This window comes from Oryzias latipes, chromosome 10 (genome assembly GCF_002234675.1).
Source record: "Oryzias latipes chromosome 10, ASM223467v1".
NCBI classification, from domain to species: domain Eukaryota; kingdom Metazoa; phylum Chordata; class Actinopteri; order Beloniformes; family Adrianichthyidae; genus Oryzias; species Oryzias latipes.
This window is the reverse complement of record NC_019868.2, coordinates 30,979,196-31,005,801: the sequence shown is the minus strand read 5'-3', so window position 1 is coordinate 31,005,801 and position 26,606 is coordinate 30,979,196. Positions and strand designations below refer to the sequence as shown.

Below are 26,606 nucleotides of genomic sequence, written 5' to 3'. Positions count from 1 at the left end.
AACAAATGTTTCTAACAGGAAACAAAAAAAGAAGAACACAGCAAAGCAGATATCAGGTGCTTTTCTAACAAGCTGTTTCCATTGAGACGCTGGGATTGGCTGATTCAGGTCAGTGGTTCACGTGAAGGAGCTGCTGCTGGTTGGCTAATGTTCTAGTAAAGAGGTAAACTTGATGGAGTTCTCATCTGAAGTTGTTCCCGAGTTCTGCTGAGACTGAGAACATAGCTCCTGTTTTCGTCCGGATCCCTCCTTGCATTGGCAGGAGGGAGTCTCCATAAATCCAGCCGTCCATCTGGAGAAGGTGTTTACAGCGCGAGCGTCAGGAGAGACGTTGGACATGAGCGATGAAACGCTCTGCCGCCGCATCTGCAGATGTTTGTGGGATTTTATCTGGAGGTGCCCAGCTGTCTCTGCTGATTTTCTCTTCTCGGTTACAGTCCAAGCGCTCCGATGTGTTTTATGATGAATCTACATATTTCCGGTCTCCTGAGGGACGCACATTATTGGGAAGCACTCGATCTCTGTCTCCACTTCCTGTCGGCTCTAATAGCTTCCAGGTGAGACGCGTTCGAGCGCCCCCACCTGGGAATGCTTATTAAAAGTGTTTTCCTATTGATACAGTTGGTTTGAGGCTTCCCACATTTGACAAAGTGAAGATTGTTAAACATTGTTCCAGAGAGACAGCAGTGAGGCCCTAAAACCTGGGGTGGGGGGTTATTATTTTTACTCGAATTATGTAACAGTGAGGTCATGCAGCAGTTGCAGCCAACACAAACATCCTGTCAGCTTCACAGGAAGAAAGACGGAAAGGGCAGGTAGGCGTAGAGCGACCCCCCCCCCCCCCCCCATATCCTAAGACCCTCAGGAGGTGTGAACCTTTGGGGCATGTGGGAGGGCCCATGGATCTTCAGGCTTCCTCTGAAAGTCACTGAAAATAACTGTAACTGTAATAAAAAGTATATGTATATATACCTAAAACACAAAATGTAACAAATAAATTAAAAAATAATTTTAAAAAAACAAAATAGGGTTTATACAAATTTACACCCTGGTTATCCGAAGATTCATAACCTCTTTTTGTGTAAAACCTGTCCAACACAAAAGGCCTTCAGCTCTCATCTGTTTGCTCAGTTGTTGGACAGAACAAGTTTAACCCTTGTGCTATCTAAGGTGACCCCCCCTTCCATTGAGGTGTTCTCCCTACCATGACAAAGGTGGATAAAGGTGGAAAGATTTCATGTAATCCATGGACACCAGTGAAGATCACAAATCATTGAAGAAAAAAGGTTCAGAGCACTGTCTAGTGGGTCTAGATGACCCAACTCCCAATGGTAAAGTGCCTAGGATAGCACAAGGATTTTTTATTTTTATTTTTTTCCGGTTCCGGGTTACAACACGGACGCGTGTGGGCTCATGGCGGCTATACAACTATCTTCAAACGACTTAAAAAGTTGGTTTTCTCCAAAAAAGAGAGCTGACCATGGCCCCTAAGAAAAAACAGGAATACGAAGACCTTAAAAAAGCTCTTGATGACATCCAAGCTATGTTGTATCCCTTTATGGAACAAGTTAACCGAAGCTAACTCTGCTCTCAGTGCTATTGGAAGAATTCCTGAGGCTCCGCCCTCGGAACGAGCAACGAGAAAACTGGGTCGAGATTCTGGAGAAAAGACTGGACGATGTGGAACAACAAGTAAGGATGAATAATGTCTTTCTCACTGGAGTACTGATCAAACCTCGGGCAAAGCTAAATGCAGCTGGAGTTAGCATTGCTAATGCTAATAGCGATAGGAGCTCTGAAACGGCTCTCTGGAACACCAAGTGGAATCATTTCTCACATCTAAAGGGATTTCCCTGAATCTCAACACCATGGAGACCTGCCACCCGCTCCCCAGGAGAAAGGAGACGTATAAACCAGAGATCCTCATCAGGTTTGTGAATGACAAACACAAGCTAGCTCTGATGAATCAATGCAAAAAATCTGAAAGGATCTACTGTTTATCTGAACGTCCATCCGACCAGAAGGAATGCTGAAATCTCCAAACATGCACGGCTTCTCAGGAAGCAAAAGCAGATTGAGAACACTTGGGTTAAAGGCTGCAGGATTTACGTCAAACCGCTCGGTCCCCCGGACCGGTCCAAGGTTCTGGTTATTAACACCATGAAGGATTTGGAGAAGTGTTTGGTCACAGTCGTCTGAAACAACATGGAGTAATAAATCAAAGAGCCAAATAATTTCAAGAAATATTACGCCTGGATTCAACATTTTCTCCATAAGTCTGAAGTGACCTGATTATCAACAAAGATCTGACATGCAGACAACTTGACCTCAACTCTTAGGCGCCGCTGATATCAGCTGAAGAAGGATGTGGACCTTAATCTAATGTCTGCAGACATAACAGCGAAGAGAACTATAAACTTTGTTTTAAACCGAGAAGAACGGCTGTTAATCAGCAAAAAAAGAAGAAATACCAGCTTTGGTCTTTCCACAAATATGGACCCTTTTTATTTTTTTATTTTATTTTTATTTTTTTACTTCATAGCATTACTTTATCATAAAAGAAGAAAAAAAGACAAAAAATGATAAATAAAAATACAAAAAATAAAAAATAAAACAAATGATTATTCAATTATTGAAACTGGTTAAATTGATTGACTTTTAATGATATTACTTCACTTGCCCCAAAAAATTGATAAATTGATTCATGAATTTCTCCTAATGTAGCATAATTTTGCACATATTATTAACTTTTGATACTTGATGACATTTTGCTATGAAAATTCCTGAAAAAGGGTTATGTCTATTTTACTGATATAGTATTATTTTTAATCATATCAATGACTTTTATAAATAACATAATCTGCATATATTTTGGATACTTCATTGCCATGTTGATTTCTAAAAGTTATTTTTTACAAAATAATTTAAGTAATTCATCTTTGTCTTTATTGATATTTCAAGATTCTTAATTCTGTCTGATAAAAGCTAGGAACCGGATATTGATAATTTATGTAATAAAATGGTTACAGTAGAACAGGGTGGGATTATATAAGTACGCTTCCTTCCACTCCCTTTCAAGCAATACTTAATTTTATGTCTAATTATTCCAAGTTTGATTAGTTATTGTATGAATGTATAACTGATGATTTTATTGTTTCTGTGTATTATTCCTATTTGATTGCTTGAAATAAACCATTTCAAATCAAATTCAAAAGAAATTAATTAAGTGGAAACCATGTATATGAGTGGGGGGCATGACTCACATGGGGAGGGCAGTGAGGGGTTCTGCCTTTTTTCAGGAGATTCGTTAAAAACATTTCTTCAGTCAGAGAGCAGATGTTCAGAGTAAACCACATAGAAGCATTTTTGTTCGAGTAACATCCGACTTCAAAGGGCAGGGTCAGTTTCATCCTGATTTGAGCCTTTGGGGGTCAAAGTCCACCTCTATACGTTGTAATGTAACCTGGTTTCAGGGTCAGAGGTCAAAGGTTTCCTGTAGGTCTTCAGCAGCTTTTCACTGTTTCTGGTATTTTGGTCCATTCATTCATGCAGATCTTCTCCAGAGCTGTGATGTTTGGGGGCTGTTGCTGAAAAAACACAGACTGAGGACCGAGGTCTAGAGCCGGCTAGAACCCTCCAGAACCTTGGACCAAAACCTCCTTCCATCTCACTGATGAAAGGAGGTTTTGGTCCAAAATCTGTCCAAACATGGATCCGTTCAACCTTTCACTCCTCATCTGCTCTGTGTCCTTTGGAGGAAAGCGGCCCCAAACCATGAAGTTTTCACTTCCGTGCACAGTGAGTCGGCATTTTTTCCTCCTCCAAACATTTCTACCAGAGTTCCTTTTGGTCTCATCTGACCCCATGACCTTCTTCCGAGCCTCCTCTGGATCATTAAGGTGGTCTTTGGAGAACTTTAGATGGTTCTGGACATGTTCTGGTTCTAGCAGGAAGACCTCTGGAGCTCTGCAAGATTTGAATTCATAATGGCGGAGAGTGTTACCGTAGTAACCTTTGTTACTGTCGTCCCAGGTCTCAACAGATGATGGAAGTTTCTCTGTGCAGTTCAGGGCTGGCTCCTAACTGTTCTTTAGATCATTTGTACCCAAACAGATAAATCATTTTGGATGAAGCTGCAGGTACAGGGAGATGGTTTGTGATCTTCTATTTTCGATGTTTCATGACTGTACAGCTGACCCAGCAGAACTGTGAGGGTCTCTCATGGTCTTTTACTCCAGTTTCTGACTGGAAAACCAACAGGAATCTCATCTGGACCTCACTTGACTGACGTTCATCTGAGCTCAGAGCCTCGTGAACTTTTCTGAAGATCTGCTTCTACATCACCAGATGAGTCAGAGAAGCTTTGTGCCGACCCATTTATCCCTTGTGCTATCCTAGATGACCCCCCCTTCCACTGAGGTGTTCTCCCTACCATGACAAAGGTGGATAAAGGTGGAAAGATTTCATGTAATCCATGGACACCAGTGAATATCACAAATCATTGAAGAAAAAAGGTTCAGAGCACTGTCTAGTGGGTCTAGATGACCCCACTCCCAATGGTAAAGTGCCTAGGATAGAACAAGGGTTAGGATGTTCAGGCGCCAGCTGTTGGTGTTCACATGGAGACTCTTCTTATCTTCCTGTACGTCTGTCCATCTGCTGAAGATGAAATAAGATAACGCTGTCTCATCTTTTTAGCTAAGCAGCTTCTCTGAGAACCAAAATAAAGCAGCTTTCATGTTTTCTGCTGCCGCAGTGTTTATGCATTCCTTTATCGTCATTTGATCCATGAATCTACAAACCAGTTGTTGTCTCAATGCAGCCCTTGGAATCAAACAGCTCTTCTTTTACTGAACATAAAAACAGTCATCCTGCTTGGAGCTGCAGACTGATAAACCTTTCAGACTTCCCATATGCTTATCTCTCTGAGAGGAAGATCTTTGCCTTAACAAATCAGAGCTGCTAGCTTCTAAAGAAGCAGAAATTCAGTTCTGACGTGCTTCAAGCTTTTATCTTGTAAATGTCATGACACGAGAGACTGACAAAAGGAGCCATAGGCTTTCCGTTTTATCTTCTGTCTTCCTGACATGGCGCAGAGGAGGAAGGTGGACGTGTCCAGGAGACCAGGTGGAAAGGTAGACATGCCAGAAGCTTAACCCTTGTGCCATCCTAGGCTCTTTAACATTGGTAGTGGGGTCATCTAAGTAAAGTATCAGCAGTTACTGGTACTGGTTAGTACTGGTTTATTTACCCTCAATGTACTTACGGAAAATAAAAGTACAGTGCAGAAAAACTACAAAAGTATTCAACATTATTGCAGCCTGTTAGCACCTGGGTCTTGTAACCCTTGTGCTATGCTAGGCACATTGGGAGTTGGGTCATCTAGACCCACTAGACAGTGCTCTGAACCTTTCTTCTTCAATGATTTGTGATCTTCACTGGTGTCCATGGATTACATGAAATCTTTCCAGCTTTATCCACCTTTGTCATGGTAGGGGGAACACGTCAATGGAAGGGGGGGGGGGGTCATCCAAGATAGCACAAGAGTTAAAAAGTTCTACAAAAGCATAGGTAATCACGTTCATGCAGATCATTCAGAGACTGACGGTACGGTGAGGTTTAAAAGAAGAAGATTCTATCTCAAAGAACAGCTTTCTGTCCGTTTGATTTTCAAAATCCACATTGATATAGAAAAACAATCAAAAACAGGCCTTTTACAGCTTCAAGCCAAGCGCCATCTTTATTAGATTGTTTCTGTACAAAAATCACTGAATCACAAGAAAAGAAGAAAACTGAAGACATGCATCTATTTACAGCGTGGCTAGAGACGGGAAAGGACAAATCTGGACATCTCATTTTTATGCTAGAGACATGAATTGTGCTTTCATAGACTTGGAGGATATAGTTTAGGTTTCACAAAGCCCCTGCTTCATGTTAAAGGAAAACATTAAAAAGAACATTTTCATTTTAAACATGAAGATGAGAATTTTTACAACTGGAGACAGAAAAAGACAAATTGAGAAGCGGGTTGAGAGGATGCAGTAAGAGAACGTTATTTCCAGATGTTGCTCTAGAATTTGGCTGAAGGTGTTTAGTTTGTTTTTAACGTGTAAGGCTTTCAATTTCTGATGCGTTTTTGCTGAGGTTGAAAAATGTACATATTAAGTCAAACTTTTGAAAGATTTAACCCAGAAATGTGCAGTTTTTGCTTCGTGATTTACTCAACAGAAAGAAAGATCTAAAAAAAATGTGAAAAGAAGAATTTGAAAAATATATTGAAACTCTGATGTTCAATTGATTAGCGTGTGGATAGATTTAGATTTGATTCATTTTTATTTCTTCCATTTGGATCCATGAAGAACAATCATATTTACAGGAGCAAAGTGGAGCATAATTCCTTCAAGTTTCTGATGTTTGGAATGAAACGTAGCCCTTGTGCTATCCTGGGCACTGTAACCCTGTAGGGAGAACACGTCAGTGTAAGGGGGGGGGGTCATAGGATAGTACTAGGGTTAATTCCATAGTTTCAAATAACAAATCTTTTTTTTTTCGATGTAAATGTTGGATGATTCAGAAGTTTAGTTTCTACATAGCAGAATTGTTTTTGAAGCTTCACTTTTGCTGATGAAAAACATTTCATAAGTTTGTATTAAATAGAATGATCTCTTTTTTTTAGGGGGGGGGTAAACTAAAGATGAAAAAAATGTGTAAACCTTTTATCAGTTATGAAACAGAGACGGATGTTTCATGTTGGTGTTTAAGGCTCAGAACTGGATTGGTTCTGGTCTCCGGAGGACCCGGTGGTCCAGAACCGGAGAAAGAGCCCGATTGTGGCAGCGCCCGCATCCAGACATTCCTTTCAGAAAGTATTTATTTTTTTAATGAAAAAAAAGATGGTAAAACGTTAAAAATAGAAACTGCTCACATTTGAATTAGGAAATGTTGAAAATTCTCCGCTGACTCAGCTAAAAAACATGGAAGCTTTTCTGACGTCATCGTTCTTTTCTTTCAGATACTTTTTTCTCAATAAGTGCTTCAACAGAAATAGTGCATTAAGAAAGAACCATCATTTTACATTTCACAAAAATACACAAAGGACGAGAAAAATGCACAATGTTTTTTACAAAAGTTAAATATGGAATCAGAACAGTTTTTTGTACAAAAGTTATGGAAGAGCTGCTGAGGTCCTGCTGGCAGAATCCAGGACCTCCATGAGAACAACGGCTTCTCTTTTTCTTTTACAAAAGTCCTTCCACTCTGACTTTATTAGATCTAAAAGTATTAAGACATCAAATGTGATACATACATATTTATCTTTGAACTATCATTCAGGCCTAAGTCAGAAGAACTCCCCAGAATGGACTATAAATACATAGAAAAAAGACCAACCAGTAGAACAACAAGAACATGTGGTCAAAACCATCACAACTTGGTCCACAGTGAGAACAAAGACCCCAGAAGACCAGATCCCATAGAAACCAGCTGCAGAGCCTCCTGTGACGGACCCACGTCTTCCAGACGGGTCATGAACACTCAGACCGATGGTACAGAACATTGACTGTATCTGAGAACGGGACTGAGTGACTCCTCCCCCTGGTGTTCCAAACAGGAAGTGGCCCAAAGAAGCCAAAACCCCATCGACTTCTACAGAGAAATGAACAGCTGTTCCTCAGTCATTCTATTGGTCAGAAGATCTGATACCTTCTTCTTGGTAATCCTCTTTTTTTCAGGATATTTCTTCTTTAAGCTATTTAAGTTACAAACTGACTAATCAGATGCCTCAATAAGTAAACCATTTTCTATTGGGGGGGTGGCACTCACTCGGTCCAGTTTCCGGTTACAGTCAATGGCCCAGAGGCCTCCTAACATTTTCCCTCAGGTTTGTGCTGGACGGGTCCGATAACAGCCCATCACAGAGGTCAAATTCTGAAGGATCCAGGTTTCGGGACTCATTATTCCACCATCAGCCGTCAGGCGGAAAAAACGGTAAACTGCTGGTTGAACCTTTACGTGTTCATGACTTTCATTAAGATTCAGGTGCAAAAAAACAAACAAATTCCACATTTGATAGAGGTGGCATCTCTGGGAGGAAACTGCAGAAGGTGGGGGTGGTGTTTCCGGTGAGTGGGCGGGTCCACATCTTCACGTTGTGCTTCGTCGTCACATGGGGGGCACAATGAGTCCGGCCATGGCTGAAACAGGAAACACAGTCAGATGCTGATGGAGGAAAATTCAGGGCCTTTTTATTTTTCTGCTTTAGTCTTTACATAGAAAAGGTTCTTTTTAATCAATGAATATGAGTTTTCTGCAGAATTATTGGATGTAAAATGGAAACTCCATATTTTTCTTAAAGGCGGTTTGTTTCTGCGCCTCCAGGAGGACGGAGTCCGACAGAAGAAGAGCAGCTTCTTTCCAGCAGCAGACCTCTGAGCACGCTCAGCTGGAGTCCATCCAGAGAAAAACCCCAGATCCTGAGGACTCTGTGTCTGCTTGCTGAGGCGGGGGCGGGGGGCATTTACAGAGGTCTGGCTCCTCCACACTGAGCGCGCTCAGACACCTGACTCAGATGTTATGGATCAACTTTGCTGCGCGTCTGCCTGCAAGCCCGGACGGGACAAGGACTGCAGGGGGGGCCGAGATGCTGACGGGTGGGAGGAAGAGGAGGAGGGGTGGTGGGATGCTCACCCTGGAGGTTGCTGCCATTGTTGGTGGTGCAGGTGGGGGGCGGGGAGGTCTGTGGCCGCACGACGGGGGCGAAGGCGCTCTTCTGTTTGACTGCAGAAACCATATGGACAGGAGAGAATGAACAAGGGCCTATGGGAGCAGAGGAGGGAGAGGCGGGGTGAGGAGGGGTGAGCAGTCGAGGGGAGATGAGGAGGGCATGCGGGGGGGTTCAGGAGGAAGAGGACGAAGGCTGGAGGGAGAGGCATGAGCTGAAACAAACGTCTGGTAAAGTTGATCCATAACTTGGAGAAGTGAAACCAACCTGAAGCTGCAGCTGCATGTGCGCGCTCATTGTGTGCACGTGCTCAGTAGCAGACTGGGGGGGGTCAAAGTGACACGGACAGCTGGCAGATCCAATGACTGAACGGCAATTCTTTCTTGGTTTCAACACCGACCCCCCCTCCCATATGAAGCTTCTTAAGGTTCAGGTTCGAGTCCGGACTTTTGACTTCTTCCAGGTGACGCTCACATCGAGGACTTCCTCCTTCTGAGCTTTGGTAGACAGCAGCCCCAGACCATCATACTGCCTCCACCGTGTTTGACAGTGTGACATTGAGTTAGCATCAGTGTCGTAAATAGCATGATGTGGTCTGAGTGAAATGTATCATTTTATGTCAGTTTTTATTGTGTAACCAGTCCCTGTACTGTTTGATGTGTGAGTGTGTCATTGAATGACTCTGGTCTGTAAGCAGTGACACCATTTCATTCTGGAATCAGTAGTTAGTGGGGATTTGGATTTACATTGTTTTTTTCACAGGCTCAGACGGAAACTAGCTTTAGGGCGGCAGTGGCTTAGGCGGTTGTTAGGTCGACCAATGATCGGTGTTTGATCCCTGCTCCCCTAACCCTTGTGTTATCTTAGATGACCCCCCCCCTTCCATTGAGGTGTTCTCCCTACCATGACAAAGGTGGATAAAGGTGGAAAGATTTCATGTAATCCATGGACACCAGTGAAGATCACAAATCATTGAAGAAAAAGGTTCAGAGCACTGTCTGGTGGGTCTAGATGACCCCACTCCCAATGGTAAAGTGCCTAGGATAGCACAAGGGTAACTCAGCTGTCTTTGTGTCCTCGGGCAAGACACTTCACCCTCCCTGCCTCCAGTGTGGCTCCACCGGTGCATGAATGTCCCGGTGATGGTCAGAGGGGCCGTACTGGCAGCCCCGCCTCTGTCCGTCTGCCCCGGGGCAGCTGAGGCTACATCAGCAGTTACAATCACCAAGTATGAATGCATGATGGACACATTGGAAGAACTTTGAGGATCTGGAAAACTGCAGACAAATCTGATCCATCATTAATATTATTACTATCTTTAATGTTTCTACACACTGTTCCAGTACAGAAGAGCCACAACATCAGTCCAGGACTCAGGAGGTCAGCTGATAGAGTCACATTCTGGACCAAGAGGACACATGAGTCCAGGAAGAGACTATGTCCAAATGGAAGAACCCTCTCTAAACAGGTGGGGGGAGTGTCTGTGTTGACATCGTTGTTAAGAAGACCTGGTTCCCCCCCCCCCCCCCCCCCCCCCCCCAGACCTACATTCCGGGTCTGGTAAAAACATGAGCCGATGTAGGAGAACCCTCGTGGATTTCTCCGTAAAACGTTCATGTTCTTTGCATGGTGGTGAGCTGGGTTTGGTGCCGCAGAACTCCAGAGTTTCTACTCAGGCGGTGACGTCAAATTAGAAGAAGGAATAAGGAAACGGTGGACCCAGATGAAACTGGATCAGCACCTGGACCTGAGAAACTCCAGCTGGGTTCCTCCCACTGTTATGAAGACATGTCTTCCTGGACCAGATCCGTTTTTTTTCTGGAGAAACAGCTGAACTGAACATGCTCACCACATGTCAAGCAGTTCTGACATGGTTCCACAGAGCAACGCCCCCTTCAGGTCGTTTTGATGAATGCATGAAGGATGTTAACAAGGTCAGTGCAGGAGGGGGTGATGATGAAGAGGGAAGGGGAGCCGTCACAGTCTGAGCAGGATGCTGCAGCGCAGATGTGAGCCTCCCCCTCCATGGTTGCCAGGGGCAACAGCATCCCCTAGAGGAGCCAGAACCTTTCTTTAGAGGAGCTAGAGAAAATTTCATGAAGGTTTGAGCAAAGATGCCTTCAAGACAGAGGAGGTCAGAGCGTACACGTAGTGTGTGCACCAAAATGTAGACCACTCCATGGAGTACGGAAGCCCAGAGGGGCCATGTCTGCACTCCTGAAGAGGACAGATTTCTCCTGACCAAATCACAGATAGTTGAAGACTGTGTCCAACACTAGACGGATCCTCAATCATCGTTTTCTTCGTGAATGCAGCCAGACGTTTACGAAAGCTCAAAGAATGAGTCCCCAGCAGCAAAATGTGGCGCTGCGGAACGTTTACTGCCTCAGGGTAAAAGGATCCGTGTCCACCGTTAAAATATGAACATAAATATGAGGATTGTGAAATCCAAAATGCTGAACTCACAGATGCTCAGCAGCCTCTCACTACTGTAAACGTACTCACTTGCGTAAGCAGAGTTGGTCGTAGAACCATTCAGGAAGCTTGGAGATCCAGGCACGCCCAGGTTGGCCATCCCCGCCCCGTACCCATTCATGGTAGATGTGATGGTGTTGTAGTTAGACTGCTGGGGGGTGGAGCTTGGTGCGTAGCCACGAGGAGACACGCTGTTGGAGTTACGCGAGTATCCTGAGGGGAGAGAAGACGGAGGTTTGTCAACCATGAAGGAGGCAGGGTCTAACAGGAAAACGCCACGGTTACAAAAAGATGAATGGAGGATCGCCATCAAGACTGATTTGAGGGAAATCATTACTTTGCTGTAGACAAAAAAAATTTAAAGAAAAACAGGAAGATAAACAAACATTTAGACCAATAAACAAAGCAGAAAAGAAAATATTTACAAGCAGATTTGATGATTTGAAAAATAAAACAATCATCATCACAGACAGAAAAAAGTTAACGTGAAAAACAGACAAACAAAGAAGGCAGCTCAACATCAGGCTACATGTGGTGTAGTGGTTAGCACCCCTGCCTCAAAGTGGCTAGTTCGCATCCGAGAGTTAAATCCAGGTCAGGGTTGCATATAGCAGTTGGTTCTTAATTAACTTTACAGGTAATTAGAGGTTACACAAGACAGACAGTTGTGGATCATTTCTGACAAGACGGGGCTATGGGGCTTTTGACGGTTCAACCCTTGTGCTTTCTTAGATGACCCCCCCTTCTATTGACGTGTTCTCCCTACCATGACAAAGGTGGATAAAGGTGGAAAGATTTCATGTAATCCATGGACACCAGTGAAGATCACAAATCATTGAAGAAAAAAGGTTCAGAGCACTGTCTAGTGGGTCTAGATGACCCAACTCCCAACGTTAATGTGCCTAGCATAGCACAAGGGTTACAAGACCCAGGTGCTAACAGGCTGCAATAACGTTGAATACTTTTGTAGTTTTCCTGCACTGTACTTTTATTTTACATAAGTACAATGAGGGTAAATAAACTAGTATTAACCAGTACCAGTAACTGCTGATACTTTACTTAGAACTGTTGACCCCCTTTTCCAGGTACACACAAAAAAGTTGGGGAATTATCAGAGGCCACCTTCACTAAAAGGCAAAGACTGGTACGGTTCCATGCTTTGACTGTGGAAATGCATCAAACAAGAAGATTGCTGGGATGTAAAGAACGATAGATTTGTTCTTGAAGAAACGGTGAGATTTGATTCTGACAACAGAAACTGTTTGCCTGAAGTTAAGCTAGCATGTGTTTTTTCCTCATTTTAAATATTAGCATTTCATTTTTATAAGTTGATCACCATTTTCTTCTAATATCAGTTTCAGACTATAAACTACTCAGAACTGTTGTACTTGAGTCATTGTTTGTACTTTATACTTGTACTGAGTCATATTTTTGTGAGTTACGCCCCTTAAGTTCTATTGTTGGAAACCCTACCAGCCTCTTGTGTTTTAACTGGGGGGCAATGGGGTATCTTTAGACTAGAAGAGGACGTCCCTCATAACCGCGCTTTTCCTGCCGCAGCGCTTTCCCATGACCTCATGGATTCCTGCAAGGCGTTCGCTGTCAAGCTGATGGAGGAAACAGACCAGGGTGGAGGTGGAAGGAGGGGCTCTGGCTGTGAAAGCTCTGCTGATGCCTTCATGAGCTGCGTGGATTCCTGAGGCTCTGCTGACATGCTCAGGCTGAGCCAGAACCAGTCTGGACTCTGTGAGGTGCAGTGTTTACCCTGCTCCGCCTGCGAGGCCTCAGAAATGTTGATGGCGAGCTGGCTGCTAAAGGAGTTCACTCCCATCATGCCCGAGTGTGCGGCGGAGCTGGTGAGCGATGGCAGCTGGTTGTGGCTGCGGGGAACGCTGTAGAGCGCCTCTGTGAGGTCGGCGGCTCGCTTCAGGATGATCTCCTGGGGGGGGTCGGCAGAAGATGACAAATGAATGGCTGTAAAGCACAAAAACCTCTGAAGCCACTGATGTGTCCGCCGCCTCCGCCCAAATCCTCACAGGTCGACGCCGCTCGGCCGTGTCTGCAGCAGCTGTTCTGAACGCTGAAGTCCAGCAGAGCAAAGAAAAGGTTCAGGCTGAATGAAACTCAGCTCTGTGATGTCATTAAGGCGCCGGTCCTGCACACGTGTCACAAGAGTGACACCTTTTTACATTTAAAATCAAGTGGTTACCATGACAACGGCATGATAGATGTTGAGTTTCAATCAGATCTTGAAGGTTTTCATAAACGTTAAGATGTTCCTATTTCTGTGATGTTTGTCTCCAGAGGATCATCTGAAGCAAACGGCGATCCTGATGCTACAAACGCTGAAACTCACCTGGTTGTTGTGCGGCATCCCATAAAGAGCCTCCACCAGGTCGGCCGCTCGTTTCAGCAGCACCTCCTGAGAATGACAGTCGGAGATGATGTCAGAACAGACCCACCGGATCCGGGTCAGCACAGCTCCAGAACCTTTGGAAGCTCCGGACAAACTTCTTAATGTTTGAGCAAAACCAGAGTTACAAGTCAGTTTCAGACACGTGAGCGAAGGAGAGGAAAGTATCAGCGGCAGGACATATCACCATGGCAACAGTCATGATGAAAAGACGGAGAACAAACGTAAACAGAAAAGAGAAAAAAGTGGGAATACAATGGAAAAAAGGTGGAGGGGAAAACTTCAGGAAGAAGAGGAGGAATGAAAGAGAAGAAGGAAAACCAGGAGATGTGCAGAAAAACCACAAAAACATGAACAAAAAATGAACAGAATGAAAAAAGATGTTTTGAGATGAACATAAACCTGAAGACAATCAGCTGACAGAGGGATAAGAGGAGTCCCAGAGGAGCAGCAGTGGGGAGGTGGAGGCCTCTGCTGGAGCTCCCTGGGGTATTACACCACAGAGGAAGAAGCGGAGAAAGGAGACATGTCCACCTCCTCCAGCGGACAAGGAGAGACGTTTAACCATCATTCATGGAACCATGAAAGCTGCAGAACATCTGGAATGTCTTTCAGCCCCGCCTCCAGGAAATGCAGATCCACCCAGATCTATGGAACCTAATCCTCTGATCCTCAAATGGTTTGATTCATTTACTGAAAACCTCAACAGGCCCCTCCCCCAAACAGCACAGATTTCCCTGTCAGCCAATCAGAGTGCTCCCTTCAGCAAAACTCCAACATGCTTCTGTTAACAAACCAGCGTGTCAACCTGCAGGTGGCGCTCCAACATCCAGCACCAAAGCTCTTTATCGTTTGGCTCAGGTCTGTGTTTAAACGATCGCATCAGCTGATCCATGTAAACAAAGACAGGAAACATAAACACACAAACACAACATGGATGGAATGGGTGTAAACACAAGTTCTTTTAATGTCTACCTGTGTGTACATGTGTGTGAGTACACATATGTGTGTGTACATCTGTGTGTCTGTACATCTGTAAGTATGTGTGTACATCAATGTACAACAATTTACAACAATGTACAACATTTAGACACACCCTGCCATTCAAATGAATGGCAGGGTGTGTCTAAACTTTTGGTCTGTACTGTATGTGTGTGTACATCTGTGTGTGTAAATCAGTGTGTTTACATATATGTGTGTGTACATCAGAGTCTGTACATATCTGTGTGTGTACATTTGTGTGTACATCAGTGTGTGTACCTATGTGTGTGTACATCTGTGTGTGTAAATCAGTGTGTTTACATATATGTGTGTGTGTGTAGCTGTGTGTACATCTGTGTGTGTAAATCAGTGTGTTTACATATATGTGTGTGTACATCAGAGTCTGTACAGATCTGTGTGTGTACATTTGTGTGTACATCAGTGTGTGTACCTATGTGTGTGTACATATATGTGTGTGTGTGTAGCTGTGTGTACATCTGTGTGTGTAAATCAGTGTGTTTACATATATGTGTGTGTACATCAGAGTCTGTACATATCTGTGTGTGTACATTTGTGTGTACATCAGTGTGTGTACCTATGTGTGTGTACATCTGTGTGTGTACATATATGTGTGAGTACATCAGAGTCTGTACAGATCTGCGTGTACGTCTGTGTGTACATCTGTGTGTGTACATATGTATGTGTGACTGTTGGTAGCTCTTCTCTGGGATGTGGGGGGTCCTTGAAGAGGCTGCGTTGTGATTGGCTGCAGCTTCTTCTCTCCTAAATGGAGGAATGACTGGAATTTATGTAAGATTGACCTGATTGTGTGTAAAAATCCAGAACATTAGTATATGCATGCAGTCTATCATCCGTCCATCTGTTCATCCATCCAACCATCCATGAATCCAACTATCTATCCATCGTCCGTCCTTCCGTCCATCCTTTGTGCTTCCATCCTTTCGTGGTCACATGAGGCATAAAAATGATGAGTTAAATAAAATAGAGATAAACAGGAAGTGTTTAAATCATTGGTGCTCATAAATTTGCTGGCGACATTTGAGTGGAAACATTTTTTTCGCATCACTGATGAAAGCTGGTCTCTTCTGATGAGCTGCTTTTGAGCCTACAGCTTCCCTAAAACGGACCTCCAAGTTCCAAAGACGTTTCAGAAGCATCAGTGTGATCCTCAGAACCGCCCTGGTTCTGCAGTGAGAGGATTTAGGAGGACCTGAGGGGCCTTCCTCTCACTGCAGAAGCCCACAGGCCTCCTCGGTCTTCTTCTGTCCATCTCCTGACAGATTCCTCCATTTTTCTAGCTCTTTTTATTTTCTTCCATTGGTTTCTGGGGGCTTAATTACGGGGGGCCGGCTCTGCGGTGGAGGTGGGAGGCAAACAGGGATCAGCGTGACCCTGGAGGAGAAGCCATCAGACAGCGGCCTTAACAATGATGAATCACCCTGAGCGGAGCTGCAGGCAGAGCCGCGCGCCGCCGCTCGGGATAAAATATGGATGGACCTGCAGGAGCAGCACATCTGTAGATCAGTGATTATAAGGAGAGCCATCCTAACGAAGTGGGACGTTGTGGGGGGGTCTTTTCATTCAGAGGAAACGTTTTGAGATTCAGCTCATGAATCCACTTCTACTCATTATTCTCAACGAACGCCAGAGAGCTCCTCATTCATGAAGTGGCTGGAATGAATAATCCCGGATCGTCCGCCGGTCCGGATGGGGGGCAATGATCAGAGCTAAAGGGGCGCTCGCAACACGCCAAACACGTTTCCTGTTCACCTCTGAGTTCACGAACCAGGAGGAGGAAACAGCAGCTCATCTTCACAGCAGAAGCTGTTTCTGAAGATGTCATTTAGTCACAGCAACAATCGCATTTACAGCCATGAAAGATGGCTTTCTAGGATTTATTATAAATTAATATAAATTTAATATAAATATAAATATGGTAAAAACTCATTTCTTATGTATAAAAATGTAACGAACACACAACTTTACTTATTGGAAACACTTTTCTATTTTTATTAATTACCTTTTTGTCTTTATTAACCACTAGACGAGTCCACTCATGTAACCCTTGTGCTATCTTAGATGACCCCACCCTTACATTGACGTGTTCTCCTACCATGACAAAGGTGGATAAAGGTGGAAAGATTTCATGTAATCCATGGACACCAGTGAAGATCACAAATCATTGAAGAAAAAAGGTTCAGAGCACTGTCTAGTGGGTCTAGATGACCCAACTCTTAACGTTAATGACCCTAGGATAGAACAAGGGTTACATTGACGAATGTTCACATTTATCACTGATTCAGAGGCAGACAGACTTAAGGAAAAAACAAAAAACTCTTTTTTATAAATAAATTATAAATAACTTTCTATCTGAGAACACAAAATTAGTTTTTTTGGTCCGAAATTTTATAAATTGAAACCTTCAGCATCAGAATAATGGGGGGGGGGGGCATGTCTGCTCTTTTCCCTGTCTGTTTCTGCTTAAATACCCCCCACCACCACCACCACCACGATGCTCCCATAATCCTCCACCTGACACCAACAACAGATCAATCTGTTCCACGCCGCCCCGCCTGCCCCGTCGCCGCTCTGCATCGGCGCAGGGGGGCGGCGGCTGCAGGTGAAACCCAAAGAGAAGTGACAGGTGGAGTTAACCCGCCGCTGCTGCTCAGTCGCAGCCGTACAGCGGTTCCTCTGACTGGGGGGGCGCTCTGATCACAGCACCCGCAGGAATCTGCAGTCTGGTGGGTTTGCTTTAGAATAAATAAATATTTAGGGGGGGGTCTTATATCAGGCCATCAAATGGGCCAGACAACGCGTGCTCGCTATTAGTATCAATTTACAAATAAACTGCTTTTTTGGTGACTGGATCTCCATGTCAGCTTTTGATAAATGGTTTCAATTTGGCAGCAGCTTGGGAGTGTCAGGATCCATCTGAGGCTTCCCGCCGCTCGCCGCCTTCCAGAATCGGCTTCAGTTAGCCTCCCCCAGGCTGAATAATCTCTTCATAGTGGCCGGGACACCTGAGAGCTGCTCCTGTGGAGCAGCATCCAGATTCCACAGCAGATTCGATCAAAGCCACTTTTCTTTCTGCTGCTTGGTCTGATCAGCTGTTAGTGGGAGTTAGCATCCACGTCGGCGTCGGCTAACAGGAACGTTACATCAGTCCGCTGTCAGAGCGCTCTTCCAGCTGCTGCCTGGGACTCAGAACAACCAAACTCCTTCATGTGTTTAAAGCTGCTTTTCATTTTATCTTTGAGAGTTTTCTATTTGATTCCTGTTCTGGAGGATTCTTTGTCTTTTCATGTTTTCATTATTTACTTTAGAAATAATCAAATTAATCGATTTTGTTGCGTAAGTGGATTTACAACGGATCAGAGACCTGAGAGAACCACCTTCTGGGATGTGGTCCTCCAACACCATCCAGCCTCTGTTACTGGATCAGAACCCAATGTGCGGTACCGGGTACCCGGTCAGCTGTCGGTTGGGCGTTGTGATGTGGTGATGGGTGGTTTAGGAGCCCCACCGGGCACTGTCCTCAAAAGCCAAAAGTTATCTTTTTGAGAACTTCTTTGTTGAGAAGAAAAGTTAAATAGGCTCCGCCTTCTCTGGGAAATGACCAGGAATGCTGATTTACCTCCCCCCCACAACCCCACCCCCTCCACCACCACTCCTCTGGTTTGTTGGAAAAGAAGCAAAGATTGAAAGGGAGACAAAAAAGCAGCTGCTCCTTCATTGACACTGAAGTACTGAAAAAAAAACTCCAGCATCAACAGAACATCTTCTGGAGAAGAGATGAAAGACAAGATCAACCAAGTCCTTCTTCTGTGATGGAATAAACCTGGATGGATGAGACGGCAAAGGCTCCTCCAGCAGAGACCTTCTTCTCTTGATAAAGTCTTGTCTGAAAATTAATCAGCAGAACCAGAACTTTGGGTTCACACTGCAAAGCTGACGTCCTAACAAACGGGTTTAAACTCGAGTGTCAGATCCTTAAGGTGACCATCGCTGATCTGGAGCAAATGGCCCCTGCAGATCCATGGATCTAACCGAGCCAAAGAACGTGTCTGCTAACCACTGACCTTTGGTAACCTCTCAGGGTCTCCAGGGTGGCGGGGGATGACCTTCTGTAGCCTCTGGAAGCCGTAGTCAATGGTGGGTTCGTTCAGAGCTGCAGGTCAGACAGAGAAATGCTTAGAACATCTTACAGCACTGGACCGGTAGAACCCACTCAGAACATCTTCAAGTGGTTCTGGAGCTCGGCCCAAACACATCTGAGTAACGACTGCTTTAGTTTTTAGTACTGAATCGATTTGTTTAATGGTCTCTTCACGTCATTTGAGGTTAAAGCCGTTTCTGCAGGTCTGCTTGTAGATGTCACACAGATCCAGACCTCTAGATGACCCCCCCCCGTTAACAGACCTCCCCCCACCTAATTCAATTCCCTCCACCGAGCGCTTTCTCTCGGTTTTCCCTCATTCAGCTCCCCAACAATCAGGCGTCCTCCTCCTCGCCATGAGCTGCAGAAACCCCCGGAAATGAGTTCAGGGAGATACTTCTCCATAATCAAGCCCATTAATCATAAAAGCCTGTCAAATTTGACTTTGGGGACAATTTGTCAGCCGATCTTGCCCACTCGGCTTTTGTCACCACGGGCTCTTGTTCTGTGTAAGGATGATTGACAGCCCGAATGCTGCTGAGTAGAATAGCTAGTTTGTGCTAATATGCATAACGGTGGCTTTCATGAATAAGAATCAGGCCGCTATACGGCAGCGCAGAGGGTCTCCTTCAGAGGGCCCCGCCGCCGTTTGTCGCCAAATAGATGTTATTACCATTAGAACAATATTTGTTTTCTTTCCTGGGCAACGGCCGACGGCGAGCTGCTAAATCAAATCTGTTGAAGCAGAAAAGGGCTTTGAGATGATTTCGGCAGGCTGACAGAGGGACGGGGGCAAGTCAGATTCCTCCATGAGAGGAGCTCTGGATCTATTACCTCTGCCCGCCAGGGGAGGGGCCAAGGACGGAGTCTTTGTGGGACCCCAAAGAGGCGTTTTGGACAAGCAGGATAAAGTCAGGAGTGAATCAAATCGCAAACAGGATTTCCTCCTGACGCCGCGCTCCGACCTCCAAATCTACAACAGAGACTGTCTGCCTGCACAAGGGGGGCTACCCACACATGGGGGTCACCTGAGGAGAGGCCCACACATGGGGGTTACCACATTTAATTATGATGTCATTAAATGTGGTTTATTAAACATTCCATCCATTTCCTCCAAGTCCCTCTTAGTCAACGAGTTAATTACTGATAACAATCTTAGTCTTTTAGCCTTAACAGAAACTTGGCTCCATCAGGATGACTATGTTAGATTGAATGAAGCAACCCCCCCCACTTATGCTAACTATCAGAAATCCAGGATTTCAGGGAAAGGAGGTGGTTTGGCAGTAATATCACAGTCTAGCTTACTTCTCAGCCCTAAAGTTAAAAATGCTTATAATTCATTTGAAAACATCATATTGTCTTTAAGTCACCCAAACAGGAAAACTCGAAAACCTGTTTTACTCATAATTATTTATCGCCCCCCCCGGCCCATATTCAGAATTTTTAACTGAGTTTTCCGACTTTCCTTTCGACTATTGTCTTAGATTCTGATCAAATTATAATATTAGGGGATTTTAATATTCATGTTGATGACCCCAGTGACTGTCTAGGAAAGGCTTTTGCAGCTTTATTAGATGATGTTGGTTTCACCCAAAGTGTGAATGAACCCACTCACTGTCATAAGCACACCCTGGATCTTGTTCTAACCCATGGGATAGAGATCAGCCAGCTGAGTGTCCTTCCTCTTAACCCCATCATTTCTGATCACTTTCTGATTACCTTCCAGTAATCCAAGCCAAAGCATGAAGATGACAGAACATCCAAAATAAAGCTCACAAACAGATTTTTATCCCTAACACAATGTGATGTTAAAGGTCAGAGATACGCTGCTGCTTGGAGATGGCGCTATCAGTGGAGTCAGCCACAGAAGAATGCAAACTTTATGTTGCCCAAGTTCTACTGTTCCAGTGATTACAGGACTCTTATCTAAAGGCTTGTACCAAGGAGTCAAACGAATAATCATCCATGTAGGTGCTGTCGATATAAAAAAAAAACAATCTGAAGGTTTGAAAAAAGACTTCATCAAGTTATTTGAAGAGATTGACAAAGTAGAGGTTGAAGCATTCATCAGTGGACCTCTTCCTAACATCGATGGGGTGTCACTCAAGTTCAGCCGTCTGTTTCAGCTGAACAATTGGCTCTCCAGAGAGAAAGGTTATGTCAAACTGGGGCCCTGTGATGAACAGCTTCCTTCTGGTGCTATACCTGTAGTTGCACCACGTAGAATGCAAAAAAGGGCAGTTAGACTGTCCAATCAAAGGAATCTAGTTGATATCCCTTGCAAGAAGGTTTTGACCAGTCCCAAGGAAACTAATCTCAAACTTGCTGCACTCAATGTCAGATCTTTATGCAACAAAGCATTTTTAATCAATAATCGTATCTCTTCATTTAATCTTGATTTTATGTTATTAACTGAAACACGGCTTGACAAAAACACAAGAAACATAGTTCTAGTCGAATCAACTCCCCCCAACTACAAACATGAATCGGAAATACGAGAAAATAAAAAGGGTGGAGGCGTTTCTGCACTGTTTAGAGATAATATTGCAACCCGCAGACTATCATTTGGTGTGTTTTCATCATTTGAGTATGTGTCCTTTAAGATTGAGTTAAAACAAACTCCTCCCTTACTCTGCATAGTCATGTACAAACCTCCTCAGCACAGCCAAAGTTTCATTGATGATTTCACTGAAATGCTCTCAGTTGTGTGCACAGACTTTGATGGTCTAGTCATTACAGGTGATTTTTTTTTTTTTTTTCTAACTTGTCCTGCCCAACAGCTAGGCAAACAGATGAGAGCTGAGGGCCTCTTGTGTTGGACATATTTTATTTTAACAAGAGGGGTTATTCATCTTCAGACAAACCAAAGGTATGTCTGAATAAACCCCTTTTGTAATTGAGGCCAAACTTTATTAATTTCAATCATGTTTGAAAATCTTTGGTGTTGGACCGGACGGAAAAGGAAAGAGGGGAATAATAGAGAGGGACGTTAGAGAGAGGGGGGGGTAGGAGGGTGATAATCGGAGGGGAAGGGGGGTAAGACCATGAAGCAGCATAGAGCAGACAGGCTTACTGGTTGTTTATCGTTACGGTACGGTTCAAATGTAGTACAAAAAGGGCGGGGCCTGTTCACACACACTCAAAAATTATCAACACACCTGCTAGCCGCAAAAATGTCCACATGTCAATATGCACACAAAACAGATAGTGTTCACGAACGCATACCTATGCCTTTAAACCAACTAGTGTGAAATCTTTCATTCATTCAATCATGCAAACTATTAGTGCAAAGGTGAGCTAACACCTGTGCTCAGGTGAGTGTTTATGTTCTTCTAAAATGGATGGTGGAATGTGAAAAGAAGGAGGAGGAGCGCCCAGCCACCCCCACACCCATACCCCCGCCGCAGCAGCAGTGGCAGCCGGAATTCCCCCAACGCCACACGGGAACAGGCAGGGAACAACCGCCCCCCGGGCGACCAAGACCGCCACCCAGGCCAGGGCCAGCAGGACCGCCGCGAGGCCCCCAGAGCCAGAGAGCAGGGAGGCGCAGAGGGAAAGAGAGCGCCGCCCCAGCCCAGCCAGGAAAGCAGCCCCCCGCCGCGCCGGAAGAGCCCAACGCAGGGCCCCACCGGAGAGGGACGCCCACAGCCCCAGACGAGCACCCCACCACCACCCAGGAGTTCCGGGCATCCCCCCGCCCCGACCCCAGGTACGAGCCAGGACCCCCCAAGGGAGACCCGCTCCGCACCCCAGGCAGCCACCCACCCGGCCCACGGTTGGTCCAGGTAGGAGCAAGGCAGGGGCCCGCCGCCCCCGCCCAGGAGGGGGGAACCCCGGGGAAAAAAGGCCGGCCCACAAGGGATGTTATAAATATGGCCCGACCAGGCTCGGCCATGTTGGAAGTTTGGCGGGGCCCAGCGCCCAGGGGCAAGGACCAGGACCCACCCCCCAGGGACACGAACACCCCCGGCTCAGGTGTAATATGAACCCCCCCACCGCGCGGAGAGAGCACCGCCGGGCCCAGGGAGCCGGCACCCAAGGGACACCGCCGCAATCGCCAAGGGGCCCACACCCCCCACCAGGGAAGGGGTAGGGGACAGATGGACCCAGGTCCCACCTTCCTTGTAAAATGTGTGTGCGTGTATGGGTGCTTGAGAGGGTGTGTGTGTGCATGTGTGTGTGTTTATGTTTGAATGTATATATTGAAAGGGGAGGGGTGTATGTACTAAGGGGGGTGCAGTTAAAATTGGCGAGTAGGGCACTAAGGGGACATCTCCTGATTACTCACAGTGATGTCCCCTCACCCTCCACACCAAGGGGCCCTAAATGTCTAAGGTGCGGTTAAAATTGGCGGGTAGGGTGCCAGGAGGACATCTGCTGCTTGCTTGCAGTGATGTCCAAGCACCCCCCCTACCAAGGACCCTACATGTCTAAGGTGCAAATAAAACCGAAAGAGGGGGGGCCCACTCCATACGGCAACCATAGGAGGGGGGCCACTCCCAAGTAGCCCCCCCCCAAGGCGCATCGCAGGCTAGACCCCCCACCCCCTCACCCTAATATGAGGTTATATAAGGAAGGGGGTAAGTTGGGGACAGCTGGTAGACTGTCCCCCGGTGGTCAAACAGCCGTCCCCCAGCCCACCCCCAGCAAAGGGGCCAGGGCCACCCAGCCCAGGGGCCCACCCCCGGAGGCGCCGACACCCCAGGCCCGGCACCACCCACCCCACACAGAGAGAGAGGAGCCAGAAAGCGTCGCCCCCCCCCCGGAGCAAGCCCAGGCCCCCACCCCCAGACGCCGGCCCTAGAAGAGCTCTGGTCAGGCCTCGACGGGACCGAGGAGGCCAACCGGCCGAGGCAACCACTGATTGCCTCAGCGGAGACCCCGACCCGTTAGCCCCCCCGACCCGTACTAATAATGGGCCCCCCCTCCCCCCCAGAACACCCCCCCACAGGACAGGGCCGACAAGCCCCCCACCCCACCCCACCCCAGACCCCGCAGCCGAAGCGGGTGACACCCAGAGCGACCGGGGGCCCCGAGAGGGTTGTCCCGTCCCGTCCCAGAGCCAGGGAAGGGCCGATCCCAGCCCCAGGTGCAGATGGGCAGCCCATCCGGCGCCGCTGGGCCCCCCCCACCCGAGCAGGGCCCCCCGCCAACCCCCCCCAGCACAGGCAAAGGGACCACCCCCCCCAAGCCAAGCCAGACCACCACCCCCCCCCCCACCACGCACCCCCACACCCAAGCCCAGAGGACCACGCAGCGCCCCAGCCCGCCCCACCCAGGCACCGGACCCGACCCCCCGACCAACGGAGCCCCCCACCGCCCCCGCCAGGCACCGGAAGCCCCGACCCACCCCAAACCACGGCAGAAGGGCAAGGAGCAGCGACGACCAAGCCCTCCACCCCCTAAGTCATGGAGTCAACCACAGGAGACCAGAGAGACTGAATTCTTTCAAAGTTACTTGAGCTTTGGGCTGACATTTTTTCCAAGCTGATATGATCAAACAGCAGATTTCTGTGTTGACTTATATTTATATTTTTCTTGTTTTTCCAATTTATTAAAATAGTTTTTTTGGCAATACAAAGAGTTATGAAAATGATAGATGCTAATCCTTCTTCTATATCGATGGCACTCATGTCACCAAGCACACAAAGTGACGGTGAGGCAGTGATTGAAACCTTAAGCCAGACTGATAAATCGGCACATACCTGCTGCCAGAGAGCCTGGACAGGAGTGCAGAACCACAGTGCGTGCATGTAGCTGTCGGGTAGATTATTATCACAGTGCTCGCAAATGTCTGAGTTACTGAGACCCATCTTGAACATCCTCTGTCCAGTGTAGTAAATTCTGTGAAGAGTTTTGAGATGGATTAGCTGCAGATTTGGACTTTTTGTCAGTTTAAAGGTGTTTAGACAAAGTTCTGACCAGAAGCTTTCATCTGTGCTGATGCTCAAATCTGCATCCCATTTTTTTGTTGGAAGGGCAATATTGTTATCTAAATTACATAAAAGTTTGTATATTTTGGAGAGACTTCTATTCATTGAAAAATTAATCAGAGTGGTAACTACATCTGGTAGCTTTAAATCGTCGTCTTTAATTTTATACTTTTTAGTAATACTTGATTTAAGTTGCTGATATTCCAAGAAGTTATTTATTCCATGTTTGTCTCGAAGTTCCTGGGGAGTTATGAATCTTCTATCAATAATTACGTGCTCTAGTTGTTTTATGCCCCCTGCTTGCCAAGCTGGGAAGTGAATCATTTTTTTGTTAATAAGGATGTCCGGGTTGTTCCAGATGGGTGTCATTTTGCACGGTTGAATTGATGATTTTGATATTTTGAGAAATTCCCACCAGGCTGTTAAGGTGGCATTTATATTAATGCTTTTGAAACAATCCTGTTTTTTAACTGTTTGGCTAATAAATGGTAGCTGTGACAGGTTGATCTTTCCACATAACGCCTGTTCCAAGTCTAACCATGAGTTGGTTTCTGGATTATTTTTTAACCATTTTAAGATATATTGTAATCTATTTGCAAGAAAGTATTTGTGGAAATTAGGTAGTTCTAATCCTCCACAGCTTTTTGCAGATTTTAAAGTTTTTAGACTAATTCTTGCAGGTTTGTTGTTCCATAGAAAGCTTGATATGGATGAGTCTAATGTTTTGAACCATTTTAATGGCGGTTGTGTGGGAATCATTGAGAAGAGATAATTAACTTTGGGTAAGATTTTCATTTTTACCGTGGCTACCTTGCCCATAAGGGACAGAGGCAGGTTGGTCCAGCGTGTTAGATCGTCCTGTATGCTTTTCAGTAATGGGGTGTGGTTTAGCTGCACCAGTTCTGATAGTTTGGGGGAAAAGTAGATACCCAGATATTTGATATTTCCTGTTTTAACTGGAATTGTGAGTCTTTGTTCCATATTCCTGTTGAGTGGTAATAAAACAGACTTATTCCAGTTAATGGAATAGTCTGATATGGAGGAGAATTCATTTATGATCATTGCTGTTTCATTTACAGAATGTAAATTCCTTAAAAACAGTAATATGTCATCCGCATAAAGACTAATTTTATGATGGCTGTGTTTGGTTTTTATTCCTATAATGCTCTCATTCTGTCTTATTGCTGCAGCTAAAGGCTCAATGAATATAGCAAAAAAAGAAGGAGAGAGTGGGCAGCCCTGTCTGGTTCCTCTTCCAAGAAAAAACCTGTTTGAAGTCTGTTTATTAGTTCTAACTGATGCATTGGTGTTGTGATATAATATTTTGATCCAATTGATGAATGCTTCTCCAAAACCAAACTTATGGAGGGCAGCAATAAGGAACTTCCAATTAACTCTGTCAAAGGCTTTTTCAGCATCCAGCGATAGTACCGACATTTCCTGGTTTTCAATGGTGGCAAAGTCTATTATATTAACTAGTCTACGGACATTATCATCCGAGTGTCTGCCTTTGATGAATCCAGTCTGGTCGAAGTGAATTATGTGAGGAGTGATTTTTTCTATTCTCTGTGCTTTGCAGATAATTTTTACATCTGCATTGATTAGAGAAATAGGGCGATAGCTTGAAGGACTAGTGGGATCTTTGTCTGGTTTTAGAAGAAGAATTATGTTGGCTGAGTTCATGTTAGGTGGCATTGATTGGCTCTCATTAATAGATGTGACAGTTTTATAAAATGTTGGTGCCAGTTGTTCCCAGAATTCTTTATAAAACTCAGCAGGAAAGCCGTCAGGCCCTGGTGCTTTACCATTAGGCATAAGTAACAGAGCTTCATGAAGTTCAGACGGCGAGAGCGGAGAATCTAAGTTTGTGATTTGATCCTCATTTAGCCTGGGTAGGTTTACATT

The 26,606-nt window shown here is 45.4% G+C and overlaps 1 protein-coding gene and 1 pseudogene across 5 annotated transcripts in view; one reads left to right on the top strand and one right to left on the bottom strand.

Annotated features, from left to right (window-relative positions):
* Positions 1 to 5,712: 5,712 nt before the first annotated feature.
* LOC101161695 (transcription factor COE3) overlaps positions 5,713 to 26,606 on the bottom strand; it is a 114,905-nt gene continuing 94,011 nt past the window's right edge. For 2 of the 5 annotated variants that reach the window (XM_023959429.1, XM_023959428.1), the window contains 6 exons: positions 18,692 to 18,780; positions 13,551 to 13,616; positions 12,959 to 13,133; positions 11,225 to 11,407; positions 8,686 to 8,814; positions 5,713 to 8,192 (listed from right to left, as the gene is read on the bottom strand). In XM_023959429.1, the coding sequence (XP_023815197.1) occupies positions 8,161 to 8,192; positions 8,686 to 8,814; positions 11,225 to 11,407; positions 12,959 to 13,133; positions 13,551 to 13,616; positions 18,692 to 18,780 (674 nt within the window). In that variant the 3' untranslated portion in view covers positions 5,713 to 8,160. The remainder of the gene's footprint in view (positions 8,193 to 8,685; positions 8,815 to 11,224; positions 11,408 to 12,958; positions 13,134 to 13,550; positions 13,617 to 18,691; positions 18,781 to 26,606) is intronic. The other 3 variants (XM_023959431.1, XM_023959430.1, XM_023959432.1) reach the window with 2 other exon arrangements.
* LOC111948047 lies at positions 18,788 to 20,582 on the top strand (annotated as a pseudogene).